Source organism: Kogia breviceps, chromosome 6 (genome assembly GCF_026419965.1).
Source record: "Kogia breviceps isolate mKogBre1 chromosome 6, mKogBre1 haplotype 1, whole genome shotgun sequence".
In the NCBI taxonomy this organism is placed as follows: Eukaryota; Metazoa; Chordata; class Mammalia; order Artiodactyla; family Physeteridae; genus Kogia; species Kogia breviceps.
This window is the reverse complement of record NC_081315.1, coordinates 57,072,082-57,096,612: the sequence shown is the minus strand read 5'-3', so window position 1 is coordinate 57,096,612 and position 24,531 is coordinate 57,072,082. Positions and strand designations below refer to the sequence as shown.

Sequence of the window (24,531 nt, the reverse complement as noted above, 5' to 3'; positions counted from 1 at the left end):
AAAAGGGACAATAGGGCTTCCCTGGTGGCGCAGTGGTTGAGAGTCCGCCTGCTGATGCGGGGGACATGGGTTCGTGCCCCGGTCCGGGAAGATCCCACATGCCGCGGAGCGGCTGGGCCCGTGAGCCATGGCCGCTGAGCCTGCGCGTCCAGAGCCTGTGCTCTGCAATGGGAGAGGCCACAACAGTGAGAGGCCTGCATACCGTCAAAAAAAAAAAAAGGGACAATAACAAGTGTTGGTGAGGAGAAATTGGACCTTTATACGCTTCAGATGAAGATATAAAATGGTGCAGCCTCCATGCAAGAGTTTGGCAATTTCTTAAAAAGTTAAACCACATGACCCAACAATTGCATTCCTTTGTATAAAACATATGTTCACACAAAAACTAGTACACAAACGTTCATAATAGCATTATTCATAACAGCCAATAAACGGAAATATCCCAAATGTCTGTCAACAGAAGAATGGCTAAACAAATATGGTATATCCATACAATGGAATATTATTCAAACAAAAAAGGGATGAAATACTAATACGTTATAACACAGATGGACCATGAAATATTATGCTAAGTGAAAGAAGCCACACACAAAAGCCACACATTGTATGATTCCATTTATATGAAATGTCCCAAACAGTCAAATTTATACAGACACAAAGGAGATGGTGGTTGCTAGGTACTGGGGGGAGGAGGGGATAGGCAATGACAACTAATGGATACTGGATTTCTTTTGAAGTGATGAAAATGTTCTGGAATTAGATAGCAGTGATAGTTGCACAACTTTGTGAATATACTAAAACAACTGAAATGTACACTTAAAAAAAACAAAAAAAACTACTGAGGTGTCATGGTTTGGAAACAGTTTCCATCAGACAACTTTCAGGCCCTGAGTGTGGGACTTGGGAGAACGAGCAGTCTCTCCTCAAGATGGCTGTAAGAGAAGCAGACCCACGGACAGACAGAGAGTTTCAAGCCAGGCCAAGAAAGGGAACACAACTCTGTGATGTAGCCAGGCATGAAGGGGATTCAGTTGAAGGATTCTGAGAGTGTTAGTTAGGCCAAGAGCAGAAGCATCAAAGAGTAATGAAGATGAGAAGTGGAAAGAGATGGCTGCAGAATATAGACCTTTGCAATCAATGAAGTGAAGAAAACACAGAACATTCTAAGAACAGACAATAACAGATAAGTATTGGAAGCAAATGGAAAGGGAATTCAGCACAAGAGAAGGAATGAAACACAAGAAGGCTCAGAGAAGTTTGGCTTTGTTTGTTGCCTAAGGGTCATAATAAAACACCCATCAGCCTCTAACATGATCAATTATTAGTTCACACATTCACCAGGCTATATGGTACACCCTATTTCTAAACATGGTGCCTGGCACACAGTAAATGTGCTATAAATGTTTTTAAAAATATATTTCTTAACCTTTATATCAAGAGTATCTACACATTTATTTTCTACTGTGCACTAAAAATGACAATAAGGGCCACTTTACATAGAGGTAGATTCTGTTTTCCATATCAAGATGTTAGTCGTTTCATTACCAACTTTCTAAGACTCAGTGAGAAAATGTATACATAAAGACATGAAATAAAAAAGAAAAATTATATGTATGTATAATAATCACACTGAAGTTTTTTTCACCTAAGGCCCATTTTCTCATAACTTGGAATATTGTTTAAAGCAGGTAACTAACTTGGGTTACTTTATTAGTTTTCTACTGATGCTGTAATAAATTACCACAAACTTAGTGGCTTATACAATACAAATATAGTACCTTACTGTTCTGGAAGTCAGAGGTCTGAAATGGGTCTCACTGGACTAAAATCAAGGTCTCAGCAGGGCTGCCTTCCTTTCTGATGGCTTTAAGGGGAGAATCCATTTCCTTGCCTTTTCCAGTTCTAAAGGCCTCCTTTAATCTTTAAAGCCAGCAAAGACAGGTTGAGATCTTCTCATATCATCTCATTCCGACCTCCTCTTCTGCATTCCTCTTCTACTTTTAAGAAGCCTCAGGATTATACTGGGCCCACCTGGATAACCCAACATAACCTCCCCTATCTCAAAAGCCATAACTTAATCATATCTTCAAAGTCCTTTTGCCATCTAAGGTAACATTCATAGGTTGTGATGATAGAATATAAATATCTTTGGGGGAACCATTACTCTGCCTACTGCAGTTGCCCACTCTGGTGTTAATAAAACAGACAGTCCTGACATATCCAGTGGATTTATTCAAACACATTAGACTTAGTTGGCTTTGAAAGGTAGCCAATGTGGGTTACACTGAGGAGGATAGAAAAGGTTCTACTTGGTATGAACAAGCAGCTGGGCACTGCTGAAATATAATTTTAAAAGGGGTTATGAGGTTAGACAAGCAGCATCTTGATCTTTAAAAAGCTTATATGCTTTGCTTTGTTTGAGGAACTTGGACTTCACACTGCACGGAGCTGTGAAACGCATTAAATAGGTGAGTGATAGAAGATTTACATTTCAGACAGAAATGTAAATGAAATGAAATTCTTGAAATGAATGGAAGGACAAAGAGATCAGAGGCAAAGAATACAGTTTGAGGTGGTGGTGGTTTGGTGTTTTTTTAATTAGTTAATTTATTTTTGGCTGTGTTGGGTCTTCGTTTCTGTGCAAGGGCTTTCTCTAGTTGCTGCGAGTGGGGGCCACTCTTCATCACAGTGCGCGGGCCTCTCACTATCGCGGCCTCTCTTGTTGCGGAGCACAGGCTCCAGACGCGCAGGCTCAGTAGTTGTGGCTCACGGGCCCAGCTGCTCTGCAGCATGTGGGATCTTCCCAGACCAGGGCTTGAATCCATGTCCCCTGCATTGGCAGGCGGATTCTTAACCACTGCGCCACCAGGGGGAAGCCAGTGGTGGTTTTAAAATATGTCAAAAAACACCTCTTTGATACAGCTCCTTTCAAAAGGTGGACCCTAATTCTCCTCTTTTTAAGTGTAGGCTGTATTTATTTACTTGCTTCTAATAAAATAAAATGTGATGGGATTGATGATATGTGACTTCTGAGACTAAGTCCTACAAGGCATTGTGGCTTTGTTCTCTCTCTAGGGTCACCTGCTCTGGGAGAAGCCAGTTCCCATATCATGAGGATGCTCAAGCAGCCCTACAGAGACAGCAACAAGGTGAGGTACTGAGGCCTCTTGCCAACAGCAGTGTGAGTGACCTATCTTGGAATCAGATACTCCAGCCCCAGTCAAGCCTTCAGATGACTGTACTCCTGGCTGACATCTTGCATGCAACCTCATGAGAGACCCTGAGCCAGACCACCTAGCTAAGCCACTTCTGAAATCCTGATCCACAGAAACTGTGACATTAATATTTGTTATTTTGAGCCAGTAAGTTTTGAGGTAATATGTTATGCAGCAATAGATAACTAATACAGCGGCTATGAAAATGGCTTAAGTGATTGATACCGAGAGACAGAACTAAGACCAACAATGGAAATTAAGAAAATTCACGGATTCCAGCTTTTTTTTTTTGTCTGGATGGGCATAATGGGTTAAGGAGAGGGATAAGTTCACAAATCCTCCAGTTTCCTGTTTTAATGGAAAGGTGCTAACTGGGATGAACTTGTGTCAAAGGCAGTTGAAGTGGATTGGGTGGGTAGGGAGGATGTGGTGGAATAGGAGTAGGAAAACTAGAGACAAATTAACTTTTAAACATTTAAAATTTAAGATACCTCTGAGAGTTCTTGATATGGTAGAAAAGTCTGTTGAACAGCTAAAGCTTTAGGATATATTTATTAACTAGGGGTAAGATTTGAAAGTTACTCATGTTTAGTTGTTAATTAAAACCAAAGATGCAGATACTCTCTTAAAGAGAAATTGAAAGAGCAAAAACTAGGCTGAGTGATTTTTTCCCTTAAGACATCATTCTATTAGTACAGTTTATTTCTCTCCCCCCAAAAAGAAAGTCTGGATAACTGATATACCATAATATTTATATTATATTATAGAACAGTACATTATAGTATATCTGAATGAAAATCAACACATTCATTTGGTCAATTCAAACTCCAAATTTCAAACCTTTAATTAGCAGTAACTTCATTAAATTTTTATATAATGAAAACTTTCAACCCCTGAAGGTTGAGATTATGTCTGTCCTAATGCTTAATTAGCACAGTGGTTTACACCTAGTATCCAATAACTGTTTATTGAAATGACAACTGAAAGTAAAAACTTAATAGCCTTAATATGTCAATCATTTCTGGAATAGTGACTCTAAAACAAATTAATTAAAATTTCAAGAAATATTAGGGAGAAAAATCATTAAATAGAGACATACCGATCTGTTTGTAAAACATGGATAAGATGTTCCATAGCTTGAATACCCACTTCCAAGCGATATTTCTGCACAAAAGAAAAATGTTATTTAAGTAACTAATTCCAACTTAATAAACTTAATAACTGATAAAGTGTTACAGACCTTAGATAATGATTTGAGAGCACGCACAGCATTTCTTCGATCATCCAGTAAAGTAGATGAAGCTACTCTATCACAAAGCTTTTGAATCTGTCAGGGAAAAATGAAATAGCATTAATAGAATAAAAAGAACAAAAAAGAAACATGAAATTTTCCCCCAAATTTATACCATTTATTTGGAAAAAAAAATCAATAAATGGAATGTCATGGTAATAGTCTTTTCAAAAATCGAAATAACTAGGTACTATTATAATCTTGTTACAGAAATCAAATAGATTTTTCACAGAGACTTGAGAAATGGAAGTGGTGGAAGAGAAGTCAAATAAAGTAAGTCATATAAATTGAGGAATTAAGAGAAATTAGTAGAACCAGAGCTTTCTAAACATACCTATTACAGCTGTTTGAACCAAGAGGGTTGCATAATCCATTAGGGTTATGGTATATGATAGGAAGTTAATAAAAAGAAAATTAAAATAATGATTGTTTACATCATAACTTCACCCTAACGTTTCCACTATATATTTGAACGAGAAAAGTCAGAACTGCTTATCAAAAATTTAAAGTGTGCCTCAAAATCTAGAAGGGTGAAATGTTCCAAGCAATAGATCTGCAGGAATTAAAATTTGAACTGAACTTTAAAATAAACCTTGGAGCATTCATTATTTACAATAGTAAAAAATTGGAAACAACTGTCCATCAAGAGAAGAAAAACTAAATAAATTGTGGTACATTCTTCAGTTGAATACTATGCAGCTACTCAAAGAAGTTAACTGTACTGACATGAAAATACTGTGATTTAATAAATAGCGGGGAAAAAAGAACAAGTGGTGAAACTCTATGTAAATTCTGAGTCTAGTGCAGCAAAAGTACCAAACTGTGTGTGTATGTAAAACTGCATTAAAAAAGAATTTGGAAACTTAAAACTATAAAAACTTCTAGAAGAAAGCACTGGAGAAAATCCTCGTGACTTTAAAGTAGGCAAAGTTTTCTCAGACACATACTAAGAGTATAATTAATAAAAGAAAAACATGGTAGTTTGGACTTCATCACTCCTGTTCTTCAAAAGTCAGTGTTAAGAGAATGAAAAGATAAGCCACAGAATAGATGAAAATACTTGGAAAACATATGATAAAGAACAGTTTTTAAAACCACTATACTCAGGTCCTTTATAGCTCTAACAGTTTGTTACTATTCTATTATTATTTATTCCTTAATGACAGTTCTTAGTAAGATTCTATAAACCTGATTTTGGCATAGCAAAAACTTTTGCATCCTATGTACTGAAATTAATGGCTTAAATACATATACTGTTTTCCAAATTATGTTTTATAGACTTCTGGTGTCCCAGAAGATATCAACAGACTTCCTATGATCACAGAACCAGTGGGAAACACAAGGTTATACAAAATTAAATATGTTTCTGCACTGCAGGATTTCTAGAAGTCTCTACTATGCTGATTTGCATTTCTTCATACTGCAAATGCAGTATGTCAACCGAGCTTAGCTTTACGTTTTGATTTAATTGATTCTAACTACTCACATTTTGAAATTATTCCTACCTTAAATTGTATTTACTTCATAGTAATTATATTGACTTTCCAAAATGAAAATAATAAAACTTTCTCTTTATTAAATAATTGGTTGATAGTTTTTCTACTATAATTTTTTTTTTACCATGAAAAACCTACATAAATATCTCCTAAGAAGAGATAAATCTCAGTACTGTCAGCTTAAAAGAATTTCTCAGGCCAAAAAGAGTTTTCCTGAGTATGAGTATAATTTCTTCTACTTGGGTCTTGTACAACTTTTTAAATTTTTTTTTTAATTTTTAAATTTTATTTATTTTTTTTATACAGCAGGCTCTTATTACTCACCAATTTTATACACATCAGTGTATACATGTCAATCCCAATCGCCCAATTCAGCATTCCACCATCGCCACCCCTCCTGAGGCTTTCCCCCTTGGTGTCCATACGTTTGTTCTCTACATCTGTGTCTCAACATCTGCCTTGCAAACTGGTTCATCTGTACCATTTTTCTAGGTTCCACATACATGCGTCAATAGATGATATTTGTTTTTCTCTTTCTGAATTACTTCACTCTGTATGACAGTCTCTAGATCCATCCACATCTCAACAAATGACCCAATTTCATTCCTTTTTTTTTTTTTTTTTTTTTTTTTGTGGTATGCGGGCCTCTCACTGTTGTGGCCTCTCCCGTTGCGGAGCACAGGCTCCGGACGCACCGGCTCAGCGGCCATGGCTCACGGGCCCAGCCGCTCCGCAGCATGTGGGATCTTCCCGGACCGGGGCACGAACCCGTGTCCCCTGCATTGGCACGCGGATTCTCAACCACTGCACCACCAGGGAAGCCCTTCATTCCTTTTTATGGCTGAGTAATATTCCATCATATATATGCACCACAACCTCTTTATCCATTCATCTGCCGACAGGCATTTAAGTTGCTTCCATGACCTGGCTATTGGAAATAGTGCTGCAGTGAACATTGGGGTGCATGTGACTTCTTGAATTATGGTTCTCTGGGTATATGCCCAGTAGTGGGATTGCTGGATCATATGGTAATTCTATTTTTAGTTTTTTAAGGAACCATCATACTGGTCTCCATAGTGGTATATCAATTTACATTCCCACCAACAGTGCAAGAGGGTTCCCTTTTCTCCACACCCTCTCCAGCATTTGTTGTTTGTAGATTTTCTGATGATGCCCATTCTAACTGGTGTGAGGTGATACCTCATTGTACTTTTGATTTGCATTTCTCTAATAATTAGTCATGTTGAGCAGCTTTTCATGTGCTTCTTGGCCATTGGTATGTCTTCTTTGGAGAAATGTCTATTTAGGTCTTCTGCCCATTTCTGGATTGGGTTGTTTATTTTTTTAATATTGACCTGCATGTGCTGTTTATATATTTTGGAGATTAATCCTTTGTCTGTTGATTCATTTGCAAATATTTTCTCCCATTTTGAGGGTTGTCTTTTCATCCTGTTTATGGTTTCCTTTGCTGTGCAAAAGCTTTGACGTTTCATTAGGTCCCATTTGTTTATTTTTGTTTTTATTTCCATTACGCTAGGAGGTGGATCAAAAAAGATCTTGCTGTGATTTATGTCAAAGAGTGTTCTTCTTATGTTTGCCTCTAAAAGTTTTATAGTGTCCCGTCTTACACTTAGGTCTAGAATCCATTTTGAATTTATTTTTGTATATCGTATTAGGGAGTGTTCTAATCTCATTCTTTTACATGTAGCTGTCCAGTTTTCCCAGCACCACTTATTGAAGAGAATGTCTTTTCTCCATGGTATATCCTTGCATCCTTTCTCATAGATTAGTTGACCATAGGTGCATGGGTTTATCTCTGGGCTTTCTATCTGGTTCCACTGATATATCTTTCTCTTTTTGTGCCAGTACCATATTGTCTTGATTACTGTAGCTTTGTAGGATAGTCTGATGTCATGGAGTCTGCTTCCTCCAGCTCCGTTTTTTTCCCTTGAGACTGCTTTGGCTATTCAGGTTCATATGTGTCTCCATACAATTTTAAGGTTTTTTGTTCTAGTTCTGTAAAAAAATGCCATTGGTAATATGATAGGGATTGCATTGAATCTGTAGATTGCTTTGGGTAGTATAGTCATTTTCACAGTATTGATTCTTCCAATCCAAGAGCATGGTATATCTCTCCATCTGTTGGTATCATCTTTAACTTCTTTCATCAGTGTCTTATAGTTTTCTGCATACAGGTCTTTTGTCTCCCTAGGTAGGTTTATTCCTAGGTATTTTATTCTTTTTGTTGCAATGGTAAATGGGAGTGTTTCCTTAATTTCTCTTTCAGATTTTTCATCATTAGTGTATAGGAATGCAAGAGATTTCTGTGCACTAATTTTGTATCTTGCAAATTTACCACATTCATTGATTAGCTATAGTAGCTTTCTGGTGGCATTTTTAGGATTCTCTATGTATAGTAACATGTCATCTGCAAACAGTGATAGTTTTACTTCTTCTTTTCCAACTTGTATTCATTTCATTTCTTTTTCTTCTCTGATTAAAGTGCCTAGGACTTCCAAAACTATGTTGAATAATAGTGGCGAGAGTGGACATCCTTGTCTTGTTCCTGATCTTAGAGGAAATGCTTTCAGTTTTTCACCATTGAGAATAATGTTTGCTGTAGGTTTGCTGTATATGGCCTTTATTATGTTGAGGGGGGTTCCCTCTGTGCCCACCTTCTGCACAGTTTTATCAAAAATTGGTGTTGAATTTTGTTGAATGAAAGCTTTCTCTGCATCTATTGAGATGATCTTATGGTTTTTATTCTTCAATTTGTTAACATCGTGTATATCACATTAACTTTATTTGGTTTTTTTTTTTATGGCTGTGTTGGGTCTTCATTTCTGTGCAAGGGCTTTCTCTAGTTGTGGCAAGTGGGGGCCACTCTTCATTGCGGTGCGCGGGCCTCTCTTGTTGCGGAGCACAGGCTCCAGATGCGCAGGCTCAGTAGTTGTGGCTCACAGGCCCAGTTGCTTTGTGGCATGTGGGATCTTCCCAGACCAGGGCTCGAACCCGTGTCCCCTGCACTGGCAGGCAGATTCTCAACCACTGCACCAAAAGGGAAGCCCCCATGGTGTATCACATTGATTGATTTGCATATATTGAAGAATCCTTGCATCCCTGGGATAAATCCCACTTGATCATGGTGTATGATCCTTTTAACATGTTGTTGGATTCTGTTGGCTAGTATTTTGTTGAGGATTTTTGCATCTATATTCATCAGTGATATTGGTCTGTAATTTTCTTTTTTTGTAGTATCTTTGTCTTTTTTTTGGTATCAGGGTGATGGTGGCCTCATAGAATGAGGTTGGGAGTGTTCCTTCCTCTGCAATTTTTTGGAAGAGTTTGAGAAGGATGGGTGTTAGCTCTTCTCTAAATGTTTGAAAGAATTCATCTGTGAAGCCATCTGGTCCTGGACTTTTGCTTGTTGGAAGATTTTTACTCTCAGTTTCAATTTCATTACTTGTGATTGGTCTGTTCATATTTTCTGTTTCTTCCTGGTTCAATCTTGGAAGGTTATATCTTTCTAAGAATTTGTCCATTTCTTCCAGTTTGTCCATTTTATGCCATAGAGCTGCTTGTAGTATTCTTTTAGGATGCTTCTGTGGTGTCTGTTGTAACTTCTCCTTTTTCAATTCTAATTTTCTTGATTTGAGTCCTCTCTTTTTCTTGATGAGTCTGGCTAATGGTTTCTCAATTTTGTTTATCTTCTCAAAGAACCAGCTTTTAGTTTTATTGATCTTTGCTATTATTTTCTTTGTTTCCACTTCATTTATTTCTTCTCTGATCTTGATGATTTATTTCCTTCTGCTAACTTTGAGTTTTGTTTGTTTTTCTTTCTCTAGTTCCTTTAGGTGTAAGGTTAGATTGTTTATTTGAGATTTTTCTTGTTTCTTGAGGTAGGCTTGTATAGTTATCAACTTCCCTCTTAGAACTGCTTTTGTTGCATCCCATAGGTTTTGGATCATCGTGTATTCATTGTCATTTGTCTCTAGGTATTTTTTGATTTCCTCTTTGATTTCTTCAGTGATCTCTTGGTTATTTTGTAACATATTGTTTAGCCTTCATGTGTTTGTGTTTTTATATTTTTTTCCCTGTAATTCATTTCTCATCTCATAGCATTGTGGTCAGAAAAGATGCTTGATATGATTTCAATTTTCTTAAATTTACTGAGGCTTGATTTGTGACCCAAGATGTGATCTGTCCTGGAGAATGTTCCATGCGCACTTGAGAAGAAAGTGTAATCTGCTGTTTGGGGATGGAATGTCCTATAAATATAAACTAATTCTATCTGGTCTATTGTGTCATTCAAAGCTTCTGTTTCCTTATTTGTTTTCATTTTGTAAGATCTGTCCATTGGTGTAAGTGAGGTGTTAAAGTCCCCCACTATTATTGTGTTACTGTCATTTCCTCTTTTAGAGCTGTTAGCAGTTGCCTTATGTGTTGAGGTGCTATGTTGGGTGCATATATATTTATAATTGTTATATCTTCTTCTTGGATTGATCCCTTGATCATTATGTAGTGTCCTTCCTTGTCTCTTGTAACATTCTTTATTTTAAAGTCTATTGTATCTGATATGAGTATTGCTACTCCAGCTTTCTTTTGATTTCCATTTGCTTGGAATATCATTTTCCATCCCCTCACTTTCAGTCTGTATGTGTCCCTAGGTCTGAAGTGGGTCTCTTGTATACAGCATATATATGGGTCTTGTTTTTGTATACATTCAGCAAGCCTGTGTCTTTTGGTTGGAGCAATTAACCCTTTCAAGTTTAAGGTAATCATCGATATGTATGCCCCTATGACCATTTTCTTAATTGTTTTGGGTTTGTTTTTGTAGGTCTTTTTCTTCTCTTGTGTTTCCCACTTAGAGAAGTTCCTTTAGCATTTGTCGTAGAGCTGCTTTGGTGGTGCTGAATTCTCTTAGCTTTTGCTTGTCTGTAAAGATTTTGATTTCTCCATCAAATCTGAATCAGATCCTTGCTGGGTAGAGTAATCTTGGTTGTAGGTGCTTCCCTTTCATCACTTAAGTATATCATGCCACTCCCTTTTGCCTTGTAGAGTTTCTGTTGAGAAATCAGCTGTTAACCTTATGGGAGTTCCCTTGTATGTTGTCGTTTTTTCCTTGCTGCTTTCAATAATTTTTCTTTGTCTTTAATTTTTGCCAATTTGATTACTATGTGTCTTGGCGTGTTTCTCCTTGGGTTTATCCTGTATGGGACTCTCTGCACTTCCTGGACTTGGGTGACTACTTCCTTTCCCATGTTAGGGAAGTTTTTGCCTATAATCTCTTCAAATATTTTCTTGGGTCCTTTCTCTCTCTCTTCTCCTTCTGGGATACCTATAATGCAAATGTTGTTGCGTTTAATGTTGTCCCAGAAGTCTCTTAGGTTGTCTTCATTTCTTTCCATTCTTTTTTTTTATTCTGTTCTGTGGCAGTGAATTCCACCATTCTGTCTTCCAGGTCACTTATACATTCTTCTGCCTCAGTTATTCTGCTATTGATTCCTTCTAGTGTATTTTTTTTTTTTTTTGCGGTACGCGGGCCTCTCACTGCTGTGGCCTCTCCCGTTGCGGAGCACAGGCTCCGGACGCGCAGGCTCAGCGGCCATGGCTCACGAGCCCAGCCGCTCTGCGGCACGTGGGATCCTCCCAGAGCGGGGCGCGAACCCGTGTCCCCCGCATCAGCAGGCGGACTCTCAACCACTGCGCCACCAGGGAAGCCCTTTCTAGTGTATTTTTTATTTCAGTTATTGTATTGTCCATCTCTGTTTGTTTGTTTTTTAATTCTTCTAGTTGTTTGTTCTTTAATTCTTCTAGGTCTTTGTTAAACGTTTCTTGCATCTTCTCGATCTTTGCTTCCATTCTTTTCCTGAAGTCCTGGATCATCTTCACTATCATTATTCTGAATCCTTTTTCTGGAAGGTTGCCTATTTCCACTTCATTTAGTTGTTTTTCTGGGGGTTTATTTTGTTCCTTCATCTGGTACATAGCCCTCTGCCTTTTCATCTTGTCTATCTTTCTATGAATGTGGTTTTTGTTCCACAGGTTGCAGGACTGTAGTTCTTATTGCTTCTCAGGTCTTGTACATCTTATGATAATTTTTTTTCTAGGTAGTTTAGAGCTACCTAGAAAATAGGAAGGCATTTCCTGCTTTTTTGTAGCCCTAGTCCTCAAGCACTGCTCCTAAATCTGAGATTCCCATCTTGCTTAGAGTACTTCGTCCCAGTACCCTGCAATGCTTGAATTTTAGGATCAGCCCCATCTTTGGTTGGTGTACAGAGAGACTTGTGTCAGAATACGAACTTCCATGTCCAGAAGCTCTTTAATCATTATATGTTGAAGGTGGCTATTTAATCTGGGGGAGACACTTAGCTTTAGGAATATTGGAGGGAGATGATCATAATCCTAGAGTTTGGGGGTTTGCTTTGTTTTCACTTTCAATCTTTTATTTTGTGTTCTAACATGCTAACATTTGAGCCTTGTTAATTTTTTTGGGGGGGGAGGTGCTGCACTGTGCAGCATTGTGGGATCTCAGTTCCTGGACCAGGGATCAAACCCACGCCGCCTGCATTGGAAGCATAGATTCTTAACCACTGGACCGCCAGGGAAGTCCCGAGCCTTGTTAATTTTTTAAAAAAGGTTTGAGATATACACAAATATAATAATCTTTGGCATTATGAAGATAAACATTAAATATAAGTTAAAATAGCAATGATGTTACTTTTCATCTATCAGTCTCACAAAAATTAAAATAATACTACCATACATTAATACTATATGATTCCATTTTTATAACTCAGAAAACCAAGCAAAACTAATTTAAGCTATCAGAAGTCAGGATGGTGGTTGCTCATGGCGGTGGGCAGTGAGTGGAAGCACAAAAGGGACTTCTAGGGTGCTGGTAATGTCCTGTTCCTTGATCTGGGTGCTGGATACATAGGTGTGTTCAGGTTGTGAGGTTTATGTATATGACATGTGTACTTTTCTATATACTTCAATAAAATGATTTTAAAAACAGAACTATACAGGATAGAGAAAGACATAGATTAATGAACTGGCTTATATTCTATCAGACGGAAAGTAACCTAAAAAAGTGTCAATTCTGCAAAAACTATTATAACTTAAAATGTTCATACCCTTTCCACCAGGCATTCTTATTTCTAGGAACTTATCCTTTAAAAACATGGCCACAGGGGGCTTCCCTGGTGGCACAGTAGTTAATAATCTGCCTGCCAATGCAGGGGACACGGTTCAAGCCCTGGTCTGGGAAGATTCCCACATGCTGCAGAACAACTAAGCCCATGAGCCACAAGTGCTGAGCCCACGCACCACAACTACTGAAGCCTGTGCACCTAGAGCCTATGCTCTGCAACAAGAGAAGCCACCACAATCAGAAGCCCGCACACTGCAACAAAGAGTGGCCCCCGCTTGCTGCAACTAGAGAAAGTCTGCGTGCAGCAACAAAGACCCAACACAGCCAAAACAAACAAAACAAAACGCCCACAAATACACAATGTTATATACTAGAATGTTCTTTGTAGCAATATTTTTAACAGCTAAAAAATAAATCTAGCTTCCATCACATAAGGATATAATAAATAAGAAGTCTGTAACACTGATGAGGTCCCTTAGCAAACCATACTAGCACCCTGATCTCAGACTTCCAGACTCCAGAACTGTGAGCAATAAATTTATGCTGTTTATTGGGGAAAAAAAGGGGGAGGTGGAATCTAAAGGTTCATCCACCAATCAGAAAACAGTTAACTAACATATAGTACACATACACTATGCAATTAATCAAATGAGTAAAGCAGATCCATATGCACTGACATGAAAAGATGTCCAAGAGACATTAAGTGAAAAAAGAAAACAGTTAATAGTATATTTAGCATGAGCTTATTTTGGTTTAAAACTATTACCATTAATAAACTATGTGAATACTATAAAATTCTTAGAGGAGAACATAGGCAGACACTCTCTGACATAAATTGCAGCAAGATCTTTTTTTGATCTACCTCCTAGAGCAATGAAAATAAACATAAACAATGAAAATATGAAAATAAACTAATTAAACTTAAAAGCTTCTGCACAGCAAAGGAAACCATAAACAGAATGAAAAGACAACCCACAGAATGGGAGAAAATATTTACAAACAGAATGACTGACAAGAAATTAATCTTTAAAATATACAAACAGCTCATACAGCTCAACAGCAAACAAAACAACCCCAAATCACAAAATGGGTGTTAAATCTAAATAGACACTTCTCCAAAGAAGACATCGAGATGCCCAAAAAGCACATGAAAAGCTCAACATCACTAATTACTAGAGAAATGAAAATCAAAACTACAATGAGGTATCACCTGACACCAGTCAGAATGGCCACCATCAAAAAATCTACAAACAATAAATGTTGGAGAGAGTGTGTAGAAAAGGGAATCCTACACTGTTGGTGGGAATGTAAATTGGTCCAACCATTATGGAGAACAGTATGGAAGTTCCTTAAAAAACTAAAAATAGAGCTACCATATGACCCAGCAATCCCACTCCTGGGCATATATCCAGAGAAAACCATAACTTGAAAAGATACATGCACCCCAGTGTTCACTACAGCACTATTTACAATAGCTAAGACATGGAAGCAACCTAAATGTCCATCAACAGAGGAATGGATAAAGAAGATGCGGTGTATATATATATATATATATATATATATATATATATATATATATATATATATATCATGGAATATTATTCAGCCATAAAAAAGAATGAAATAATGTCATTTGCAGCAACATGGATGGACGTAGAGCCTGTCATACTGAGTGAAGTCAGTCAGACAGACAAAGACAAATATCATATGATATTGCTTATATGTGCAATTTTTAAAAATGATACAAATGAAGTTGTTTACAAAACAGAAATAAAGTCACATGTAGAAAACAAACTTATGGTTACCAGGGGGCGGGAAAGAAGGGAGAGGGATAAATTGGGAGATTGGGATTGGCATACATACACTACTATATATAAAATAGATAACTAACAAGGACCTACTGTATAGCACAGGGAACTCTTCTCAATGCTCTGTAATGACCTATATGGGAAAAGAATCTAAAAAGAGTGGATATATGTATATGTATAACTGATTAACTCTGCTATACAGCAGAAACTAATGCAACATTTTAAATCAACTATACTCTAATAAAAGTTTTAAATAAAGAATTATTAATGTGATTCTACTGCTAGAGTGAAAGTTAGGAACATAGAGATAAATAATTTTTAAAAGGAAAAAAAATACTATGTGAACATGTAAAGAAAAAATTAAGACTATGCACCATACTGTCTTTTAGTGGGTTGCTGGAAATGTTCATTTTCTACATTATTTCTGATGTCTGAATTATGATAATGAACAAGTATTACCTTTATAAGCAGAAAAGAGTAATAATGGAATAAAGTGATCTGGTTTATGTTTTATTGGAATTTCTAGGATATTTTCATGACGGAACTCATCTTTAAAAGATGCTATTTTTACTCTGCTGATCAAAATAATATGAAATCTGCTCTTAGTTGATAAAAATAAACTAACATAATAAAAATATCCTCAATGGCTCCCTATTGCCTATAAAGTCCAATTTTTTTTAGACTAGAATACATAGTCATTACTCAGTCAATAAATACACACTGAGCATGTATATATTTGTTCTTGTGCTAACCAAAATAAGATATGGTCTCTGGCCACAAAGAGCTTACACAGGAAGACAGCTGTGTAAATAAACTACAATAACAAATTAAAGTTATATAAGTATATGCTTATAAAGCAGGTGCACAAAAGAAAAAGTAGTGAATTCTATTTGAAAGTGAAACTGCTATGTTTACTTCCCTGCAAAATGCATGTGTTGAAATCCTAACCCCCAGTGTGATGGTATTAGGAGGTAGGGGCCTTTGGAAGGTGATTAGGGCAGAAGGGTGGAGCCCTCATGAATGGATTAGTGCCCTTATATAAGAGACCCCAAAGAGCTCCTTCATGCCTTCTGCCACATGAAGACACTGGGGAAGATGGCAGTATATGAACCAGAAAGCAGGCCCTCACTAGACAAAGAATCAGTCAGCACCTTGATTTTGGACTTCCTAGCCTCCAGAACTATGAGAAATATATGTTTGCTGCTTAAACCAACAAACCTATTGTATTTTTGTTACAGCAGCCCAAATAGACTAAGACAGATAATGTTTAAGAATGGTATATTAAGGATGACACTCTTGAATCAAGAATTAAAGGATGAGTAGTTCATCAGACAATATAAGGAAGGAATGCCAGGAGTAGAAAATGATTTCTTACTTTATAATTGTCTATACATATTTTAATGTAGAAAATAGCATTTTATAGTCCAAATAAGAAAATTGGTCTAATTTGAGTTTATAAATTTTATATATCTATGAACAATTTTTATATTATGCACATACATATATATACTTGTTCTATTAAAATAATATATGAGATTTCTAAAATATGAAAGCTTTCCTTTTAAATTAATTTTATTTTATTATTATTATTAATTTTTTGGCCACGCCATGTGGCTTGCGGGATCTTAGTTCGCCAACCAGGGATTGAACCTGGGCCCTTGGCAGTGAAAGTGCCAAGTCCTAACCACAGGACCACCAGGGAATTCCCTACAATAATTTTAAATGCTTCTTATTTCTGGGAGTGATGTTCAATCTAAAATAATGTGGGGGGGGAAAGGATTATATAAAATTAAACTGTTAGCTAAAAACAGATTTCTAATGACTTCAAATTAAACATATAATTGCTTCAATTGACTCTGATTAATAAGCAAATCACTAGTGTTTTTTAGAAGGTTGCAAAATGGAACTTAAAAATTAATCACTATTTTAAAGTGTAGTATTTACAATTATAGAAATAAAATCCATTCATTCCTGAGTTTGGGTAAATATGTATCAAGACTATTTTTAAGACTATAAACATGCTGGGAGTTCCCTGGTGGCCTAGTGGTTGGGATTCTGGGCTTTCATTGACATGGCCTGGGTTCAGTCCCTGGTCAGGGAACTGAGATCCTGCAAGCCACGTGATGAGGACAAAAAAAGGACTATAAACATGCTTTTTATCTATTAAACTTGGGTTTTAGTGGCAAGTACATATTCTTCCCGATTGGGGATTTTACTTTATTATTTATTTATTTATTTTTCCTTTTTTTTTTTCTTACAGTTTTATTGAGATATAATTGATACACTCTATTGGGGATTTTAATCGGAACTTTCTCTCTAGTGACTTAAGGCAATTACCATACTGCAAACCAATAAGAGTCAAAAATGAATATAAGAACAACTTATTTATCCATAACCATAATTAAGCTATTTCAGATACTTTCTGTCAGGCACCAAAATGGTCTTTTCATTTTAGTGATTTCTGATAGCAATCTAAAACTAATTACAACCTTCCCAGTCTTCTTAAACAAAGAATATAATTATAAGCTTTCTTAGCATTTAAACCTAAGTCCTCTCCAATATCAAATACAGGGATGTCTTAGGTGTTAAATGAGGTAATGAATATAAAAGTTTTTGCAGAGTACCTGGCACCTATAAATGCTCAATAAATGTTTAACAAACTTTATTATTATCAAACTTCTATGACTCCTCTGTATTAATTTTCTATCCTATCAGGCTTTTGGCTGTCATTTCCATCATACACGTTTCTAACAGACCATTCAAATTTTGCAAATTTTAATCTGCTACCAAGTGAGAAATCTTATAATTAGGTTAGATACTAATATGTCTAAAACCCCAGATTACTCAGGCTTGAAATCAAGATTGAGTACATGGACTTTGCAACTTCTACTTTTGCTATGTGAAAGTCATATTACCTCCTGAAAATATTCCATACAGTTGAAGTTTCTGAATAAGTGATCTCTCCATAATAAAGTGCTATGTTGCAACCTTTTACAGACAATGGAAACCAAATGAAAGGAAAATATTATATATGTTCCAAACCTTACAAAGACTTAGCCATGTTTTAGGCCAAACACAGGTCTATATTTTTCAGTTGACATTTACCAGGAAAAAATTTTGTAGCACATGTGCATTTATTTTTCTTCAGAAACTGAAGATTTCAAAGACCATTATTCCATTTATTCCTGACTTAAAAAACCAACACAATGCAATATGATTGTGCTTCATTATCCGTTCTTTCCTTCTTTTAGTTATTTGAACCCTCTGTGCTTTAGCTGGACAAAAAGGTTGTCCACCTACACTACTTTCTGAGCTTTCCTTACACCTGGGCATAGAAAGTGACTACACTCTGGCCAATGAGTTCTTTGTACCTTCCAAGTCATGTCCTTAAAAGGAAGCTATTTGTTCTTCATTCCTCCTCCTTCTTCCCTCAGCCTGGAACTTGAACCTGCAGGTAATGAAGCACCTTCAACAATTCAAACAAGGGCACCATCCTAGGGGATGGCAGAACAAGATAAAAAGCAGCACCTGGGCCCCTGGACCACCCTGAGGAACATAACTAACCTATCCTAGGGATTGCCTTCTAATTGGACTTTTACTGGACAAAAACACAAACTTTTATCTTGGTTAGACCTCTGTTACAGCAGCTGATCCAATACCTAAACTAATAAACTCATTTTACAGGAGAGGAAACTAAGGTTCAGGGATAAAGCAATGCACCCCAAAATACCCTGCCAGTTTGGTGGTACAGTCCAGATTCTGACTGAGCTACAGATGTCTCACTTCAAAGCCCACACACTTTCTACTATCCTACATTGACTCTTACGCAAAGAAATGGGAGCCTGAGCACCTGTTGCAAACTACAGGGACTGCAAGATTTTTTTTTGTTTTTTGTAAATAGGGGAACATTGTAATGTAGTTCCTGTGAATAGCTTCCACTTGCACTACAGCCCAGTAATGACCCTCATAAGCCTCGGACTTAACTGCCCAGCCAGAGTAGTCCCTTGTTCTAAGGGAGTTGGAGCTTTACTCTGGGAAAGCTATAATCAGAAGCTACCAAGTATTTACGAAAAAGTCAGCACTATATATAAGTACTTAAGAAATTCATATACTCACTTTTAAAGAATTAATTTGGCTGAGATAATAAGGAGAAACTGGAGCAGAAAGAGATTACAGAAAAAATGTCAGCTCATTATAACAGACTAGAAATAAGGTTAAAGAAAAAGGGCATTAGGGTGGTGGCAATGGGGAAGGGCTGAAGAGATAGATAAGACAAAAGAATATTTGAAAGAAATGAATTTAAGAGGCTTGAGAATAAAGAATAAAATGTCTGAAACAGCTGCTGTTTGGAATTCAACTTCTAGAAATTTGTCCTAAGGCAATATATGCACATGTACAGTCATAATTACAAGAACAGCCACTGCAGCACTGTAATAGAAAAAGAAACAAAACAGAAGGACCTTAAATGCCCATTCATGGAGCACTTTCACTTTTCATTTTATACACTTCTACAGCTTTTCCTTAAGCATGTATTCAAATGTCTCTTTTGTCTTTTAAAAAAAAGAATCAAGAGAATCAAAAAGCATCACTGAATAAGCTAGCTGAAGTTTGATATGAATCCGCAATCACTTTTCTATATCTCAGAATATTCTGGTTTTGGTAAAGTCAAAGGAGTAATAGCGTCTGAAGAATTCAGTGCCATAATCTTCAAGTTGGTGATTCACTCATTCATTCATTCAACAAATGTTAGAGTGCTGCTACCCTCATCAGGGCCATGGTCAGTGCAACCAGAGAGCAGTGGTTTGTGACAAAGTAACTTCAGAAATTGGACTAAGCAGAGGGGTGAGGGATGAGTAAAATATGTGAGGGAGATTAAAAGGTACAAACTTTCAGTTATAAAATAAGTCATACAGATGTAATGTACAGCATAGGGAATATAGTCAATAATATTGTAATAACTTTGCATGGTGACAGATAGTAACTAAACTTACAGTGGTGATCATTTTGTAATGTACAAAAATACCAAACCACTATGTTGTACACCTGAAACTATTATATTATAAGTCAATTATACTTCAATAAAAACGAAAAAAGAGGACCTCCCTGATGGCACAGTGGTTAAGAATTCGCCTGCCAATGCAGGGGACACGGGTTTGAGCCCTGGTCCGGGAAGATGCCACATGCCATGGAGCAACTAAGCCCATGCACCACAACTACTGAGCCTGCGCTCTAGAGCCCAAGAGCCACAACTACTGAGCCCATGTGCCACAACTACTGAAGCCCACATGCCTAGAGCCCGTGCTCCACAACAACAGAAGCCACTGCAATGAGAAGCCCGTGCACGGCAACAGAGTAGCCCCCGCTTGCTGCAACTAGAGAAAGCCCACACGCAGCAAAGACCCAATGCAGCCAAAAATAAATAAATAAATAATTATTTTTAAAAAAAGAAAGAAACTGGGACTAAGCATTAGAAACTCCTATAACAACTGGATACCTTTATGGTCGTTTAATTAAAAAAAAAAATTGGGCTTGTATATTGTATGTCCATGAGTATGTATGTGTGTATTGTCATTTCATTTTCCTATAAATTCATTTTTATTATATTTTACAAAAGTATTGGTCTGTGATGAATTGTAAATTGGGGGAAAAAAACAATCCAACTGGTTCTTCACCACAGTCAGTTTGAGAAATACTATTAAAGTGCTTAATGTCTTGCTGGGCCCTGCAAAATTCTATTTTGAGGCAACAGCAGTGAATCACTACAGAAGGTACATACTCAAATGAAATTATAATAGCAAGGAGACAACAGAATAAATTTAAAACAAGATAAATACAGAAAATAATAAGTGCACTGAGGGAAATGATTAGGGAAATAAGACAGAGACTGGGTGGAAAGTACTACTTTGGACAGCACAGCTGGTCAGAAGGTCCCAAGTTAAGCAATGATTTGGATATAGGCGGACGTGTGGGTAATTGGTAACAAAAATGAAGCAAGTGGAAAAGTACGGAAGCAGAGTAAATGAGGAGGATGTTACCATCAGAAGGAAAAAGGACAGTATTTTAGAGTTGAAGGATATGTTTATTCAGTGTCCCACATGGGATCCTGAGGTAAGAGACTGTTGCTAGCAACTCACTCACTCTCTCGGAATCCGACCAAGAAGGCCACTTAGTAGTTTAAAGCAAAATTTATAAATTTACTATTTGTTTGAGGTCACAGACTCTTGTCCTAGTGCTCAACACCCTTACCTACATGATGGGAGCATTAGAAAGGAAGTACATGTTTAAATCCCACAGATTTCAATGCCATCCTGCTCCTTTACAGTTAACATTTTGCTGCCATTATTGATCAGAAGAATGAGTTGTAATACAGAAAAGATTAATCCAGTCTACTTTAGTAAAAAATCACAAATATTTGTCCCTACTCCTTTTACCAAAGTACTCATTATCACAGCATACTACTAAGGCACCACATTTCAGATGACCATTCTATAGACTTCAAAATGAGTAACCTTCCCAGATTTTCTGCCTGAATCAACAGAGATATAAATATAGTTGACTCTTGAACAACAGTTATGAACTACACAGGTCCACTTATACTCGGTTTTTTTTCAGTAGCAAATACTGCAGTACTATGTGATCCTCAGTTGGTTGAATCCGAGGATATGAGGATATGGAGGAACCGTGGATACACAGAGTCAACTATAAATTAAAGTACAGGAGGATTTTCTACTGTGCAGAGCGTTGGTGTTGTTCAAAGGTCAACTGTACAGTCAAGATATGTAAGGTTACAGAATAGAATACTGGTAACAACATGAAAAAATACTTCTGTCTATTTGCTTGAAATGAAGAAATTTACAAATATTTTTTAAAACTCTCTAAAAAAAAAACTATGTTCGTTGATCGGTAAATAGAAAAATTCTAATATCTACTGTTAAAATTTTTAAAAATCAAATGGCTATGAATGTAACTATTTCACTCATAAAGAAACTCATTTGTGTAACGAACATATTGGTAAATGCAAAGAAAACACTCTGGAAGGATGTACAACAAACTTCATTAGAGATTACTCCTGGTCATGGGAAACAAGATCGTGAAAAGAGGAAGAAAGGGGCAACTTTAGACTATATACTCATTTGAATTATTTATAATAAGCATGTTTTCAACTACTGCTTCAATAACACAAACATTTAAAGAAATTTCCAGAATGTTAGACTTTGCTTTGATTCTATTACCTGCTCTAACATACCACCTGATTGACTCCCTGTTCATCTACTTTCTGAACACTGTTGGTTCTTGTTATTCGTAATAGTTATGCTCTATAGTCACCATGAACACTGAATTAGCAGACACTGAACTGCTGTGCCTAAAGGAAATACAGCACTAGGTTCCTGTGAGCCTCTGGTAACATTTCATTAATGGATCCAATATACAACCTTGTTTAATGTGTGCTTCTGTTTAAAGACATCTTATTCAATATATACGCTTGATTCATAAACATTGAACTCACAGCTACCAGTGCTATTACTCATGCCTGACTAAGCTTATCTAACACACATATTTTCTCCACAAGGCACATCACAGCTTTCTTATATAATACTTCAGAACACTAGACAACAGTTCAGCACTACATTTGGGGCCAGTTTTAACAGAGAAATTTTTTAAAAAGCACAGAAGTGCAAAACACATGACACTAAACAGACTGTGAAAAGGACACTGTTTACAGTATAAGAGTTGAAACAAGAAGGCAGAATATCTTTTTGTTTGACCTCAGCTGGGAATGCACACATCAGTGACTCTGATTTTTTGCTACTCTGCATCTGTCCACAAATCAGTGTGAAAGTGCTGTGTGTATTAATTTTGGGGTTACAAACAAATTTTAGCGTGTAGGTGAATAAAAAGGATTGTAATACAGAAAAAATTAATAAAAAGGATTGACTGTATCTTAAATACAAGCTTTCTAAGTCAGTTCCGTTATCTACAAAATGGAAGAATAAACTAGATAAATTCTAAGGCTACTTAATACTCAAAACTTTGAATATCGGGGCTTCCCTGGTGGCGCAGTGGTTGAGAGTCCGCCTGCTGATGCAGGGGACACGGGTTCGTGCCCCGGTCCGGGAGGATCCCACATGCTGCGGAGCAGCTGGGCCCGTGAGCCATGGCCGCTGAGATTGCGCGTCCGGAGCCTGTGCTCCGCAACAGGAGAGGCCACAACAGTGAGAGGCCCGTGTATCACAAAAAAAAAAAAAAAAAAAAAAAAAACTTTGAATATGTTAAAAATATTCAATTTTACCTACTTAGTATTAATGTAGTTATTTGCTATAAACCTCTGAAAAAATCTATTTGGCCTATACAGTGTTTAAAATAATTTTTAAGCCAACATTTCAAAATCATAAGACTTCATATTAAACTCCAGATTTCTACCTTTCCTTGAAAAACATCAGCCTAATAGCTAATGGTAGCTAACACTGTATTTCATACAATTTAAGAAGCCAATGATTATAAGATCTACCATTTTTTAAATATATTGCCAAGAAAAAAGAAATACCACCAATTATAATTACAAGACGCAACCTGATTTCAGAGATGTTTAAATGCTAAAATGCATTACAGAACTGTTAAAATATGGCATGTATAGCACTTACTATGTGCCAGCTATGTTCTAAAATTCTTTATACTTTTTAATTTATTTAATCTTCACCAAAATCCTATTGATAGGCACTATTACTATCCACATTTTAGAGATAAGGAAACAGAGGCACAGTGGGTAAGTGACTTGTCCAAGTTCACAAGAACTAGTATGTGGTGGGACGGGATTCAAAGCCATTAAATTGGCTCTCTGCAACAGCTGGCTGAAGCTGAGCACTAGCTACACTCAAGGCAGGATATGCAAGCTCCAGTTTCATCCCAGACCTCTGCTCTCTTCTCTAACCCGATCTGCTTCACTGAACAATGATGTTACCCAGCTGACACTGTTGGGATTTGAGTTTGTGATTCTTGCATTAAGCAAGAGAATACTACATATTAACAAAAAACATTTCTAAAGAGAAAAAATATGTATGAGTAAAATTTAACCCAGAGTTAATTTTATTTAAAAGGATCAGAGGGCTTCCCTGGTGGCGCAGTGGTTGAGAGTCCGCCTGCCAATGCAAGGGACATGGGTTCGTGTCCTGGTCGGGGAAGATCCCACATGCCGTGAGCCATGGCCGCTGAGCCTGCGTGTCCGGAGCCTGTGCTCCACAATGGGAGAGGCCACAACAGTGAGAGGCCCGCGTACCGCAAAAAAAAAAAAAAAAAAAAAAAAAAAAAAAAAAAAAAAAAAAAAAAGGATCAGAAAGGGGTGATAAGAAGGAAAAACTTAAGAGACAGCAGCATTTCAACTAATTCATACTATGCTAACTAGGTATTAGAGTTAATCAGAGATAAATACAATGATAAATTAGATATGGATCCTGTTATCAAGGATAACAGTCTATTAGACTGTTTTATATAGTCTATTAGAAGTCTATTAGAAGAGGATATAGTTTAATTAAGAAAAGCAACTGGGACTTCCCTGGTGGCACAGCGGTTA

At 36.9% G+C, this 24,531-nt stretch overlaps 1 protein-coding gene across 2 annotated transcripts in view; it reads right to left on the bottom strand.

Annotated features, from left to right (window-relative positions):
- Positions 1–24,531, bottom strand: part of USO1 (USO1 vesicle transport factor) — a 94,940-nt gene that overhangs the window by 62,818 nt on the left and 7,591 nt on the right. For both annotated transcript variants that reach the window (XM_059066863.2, XM_059066864.2), the window contains exons 2-3: positions 4,456–4,542; positions 4,315–4,379 (exon numbers count right to left, since the gene is read on the bottom strand). In XM_059066863.2, the coding sequence (XP_058922846.1) occupies positions 4,315–4,379; positions 4,456–4,542 (152 nt within the window). The remainder of the gene's footprint in view (positions 1–4,314; positions 4,380–4,455; positions 4,543–24,531) is intronic.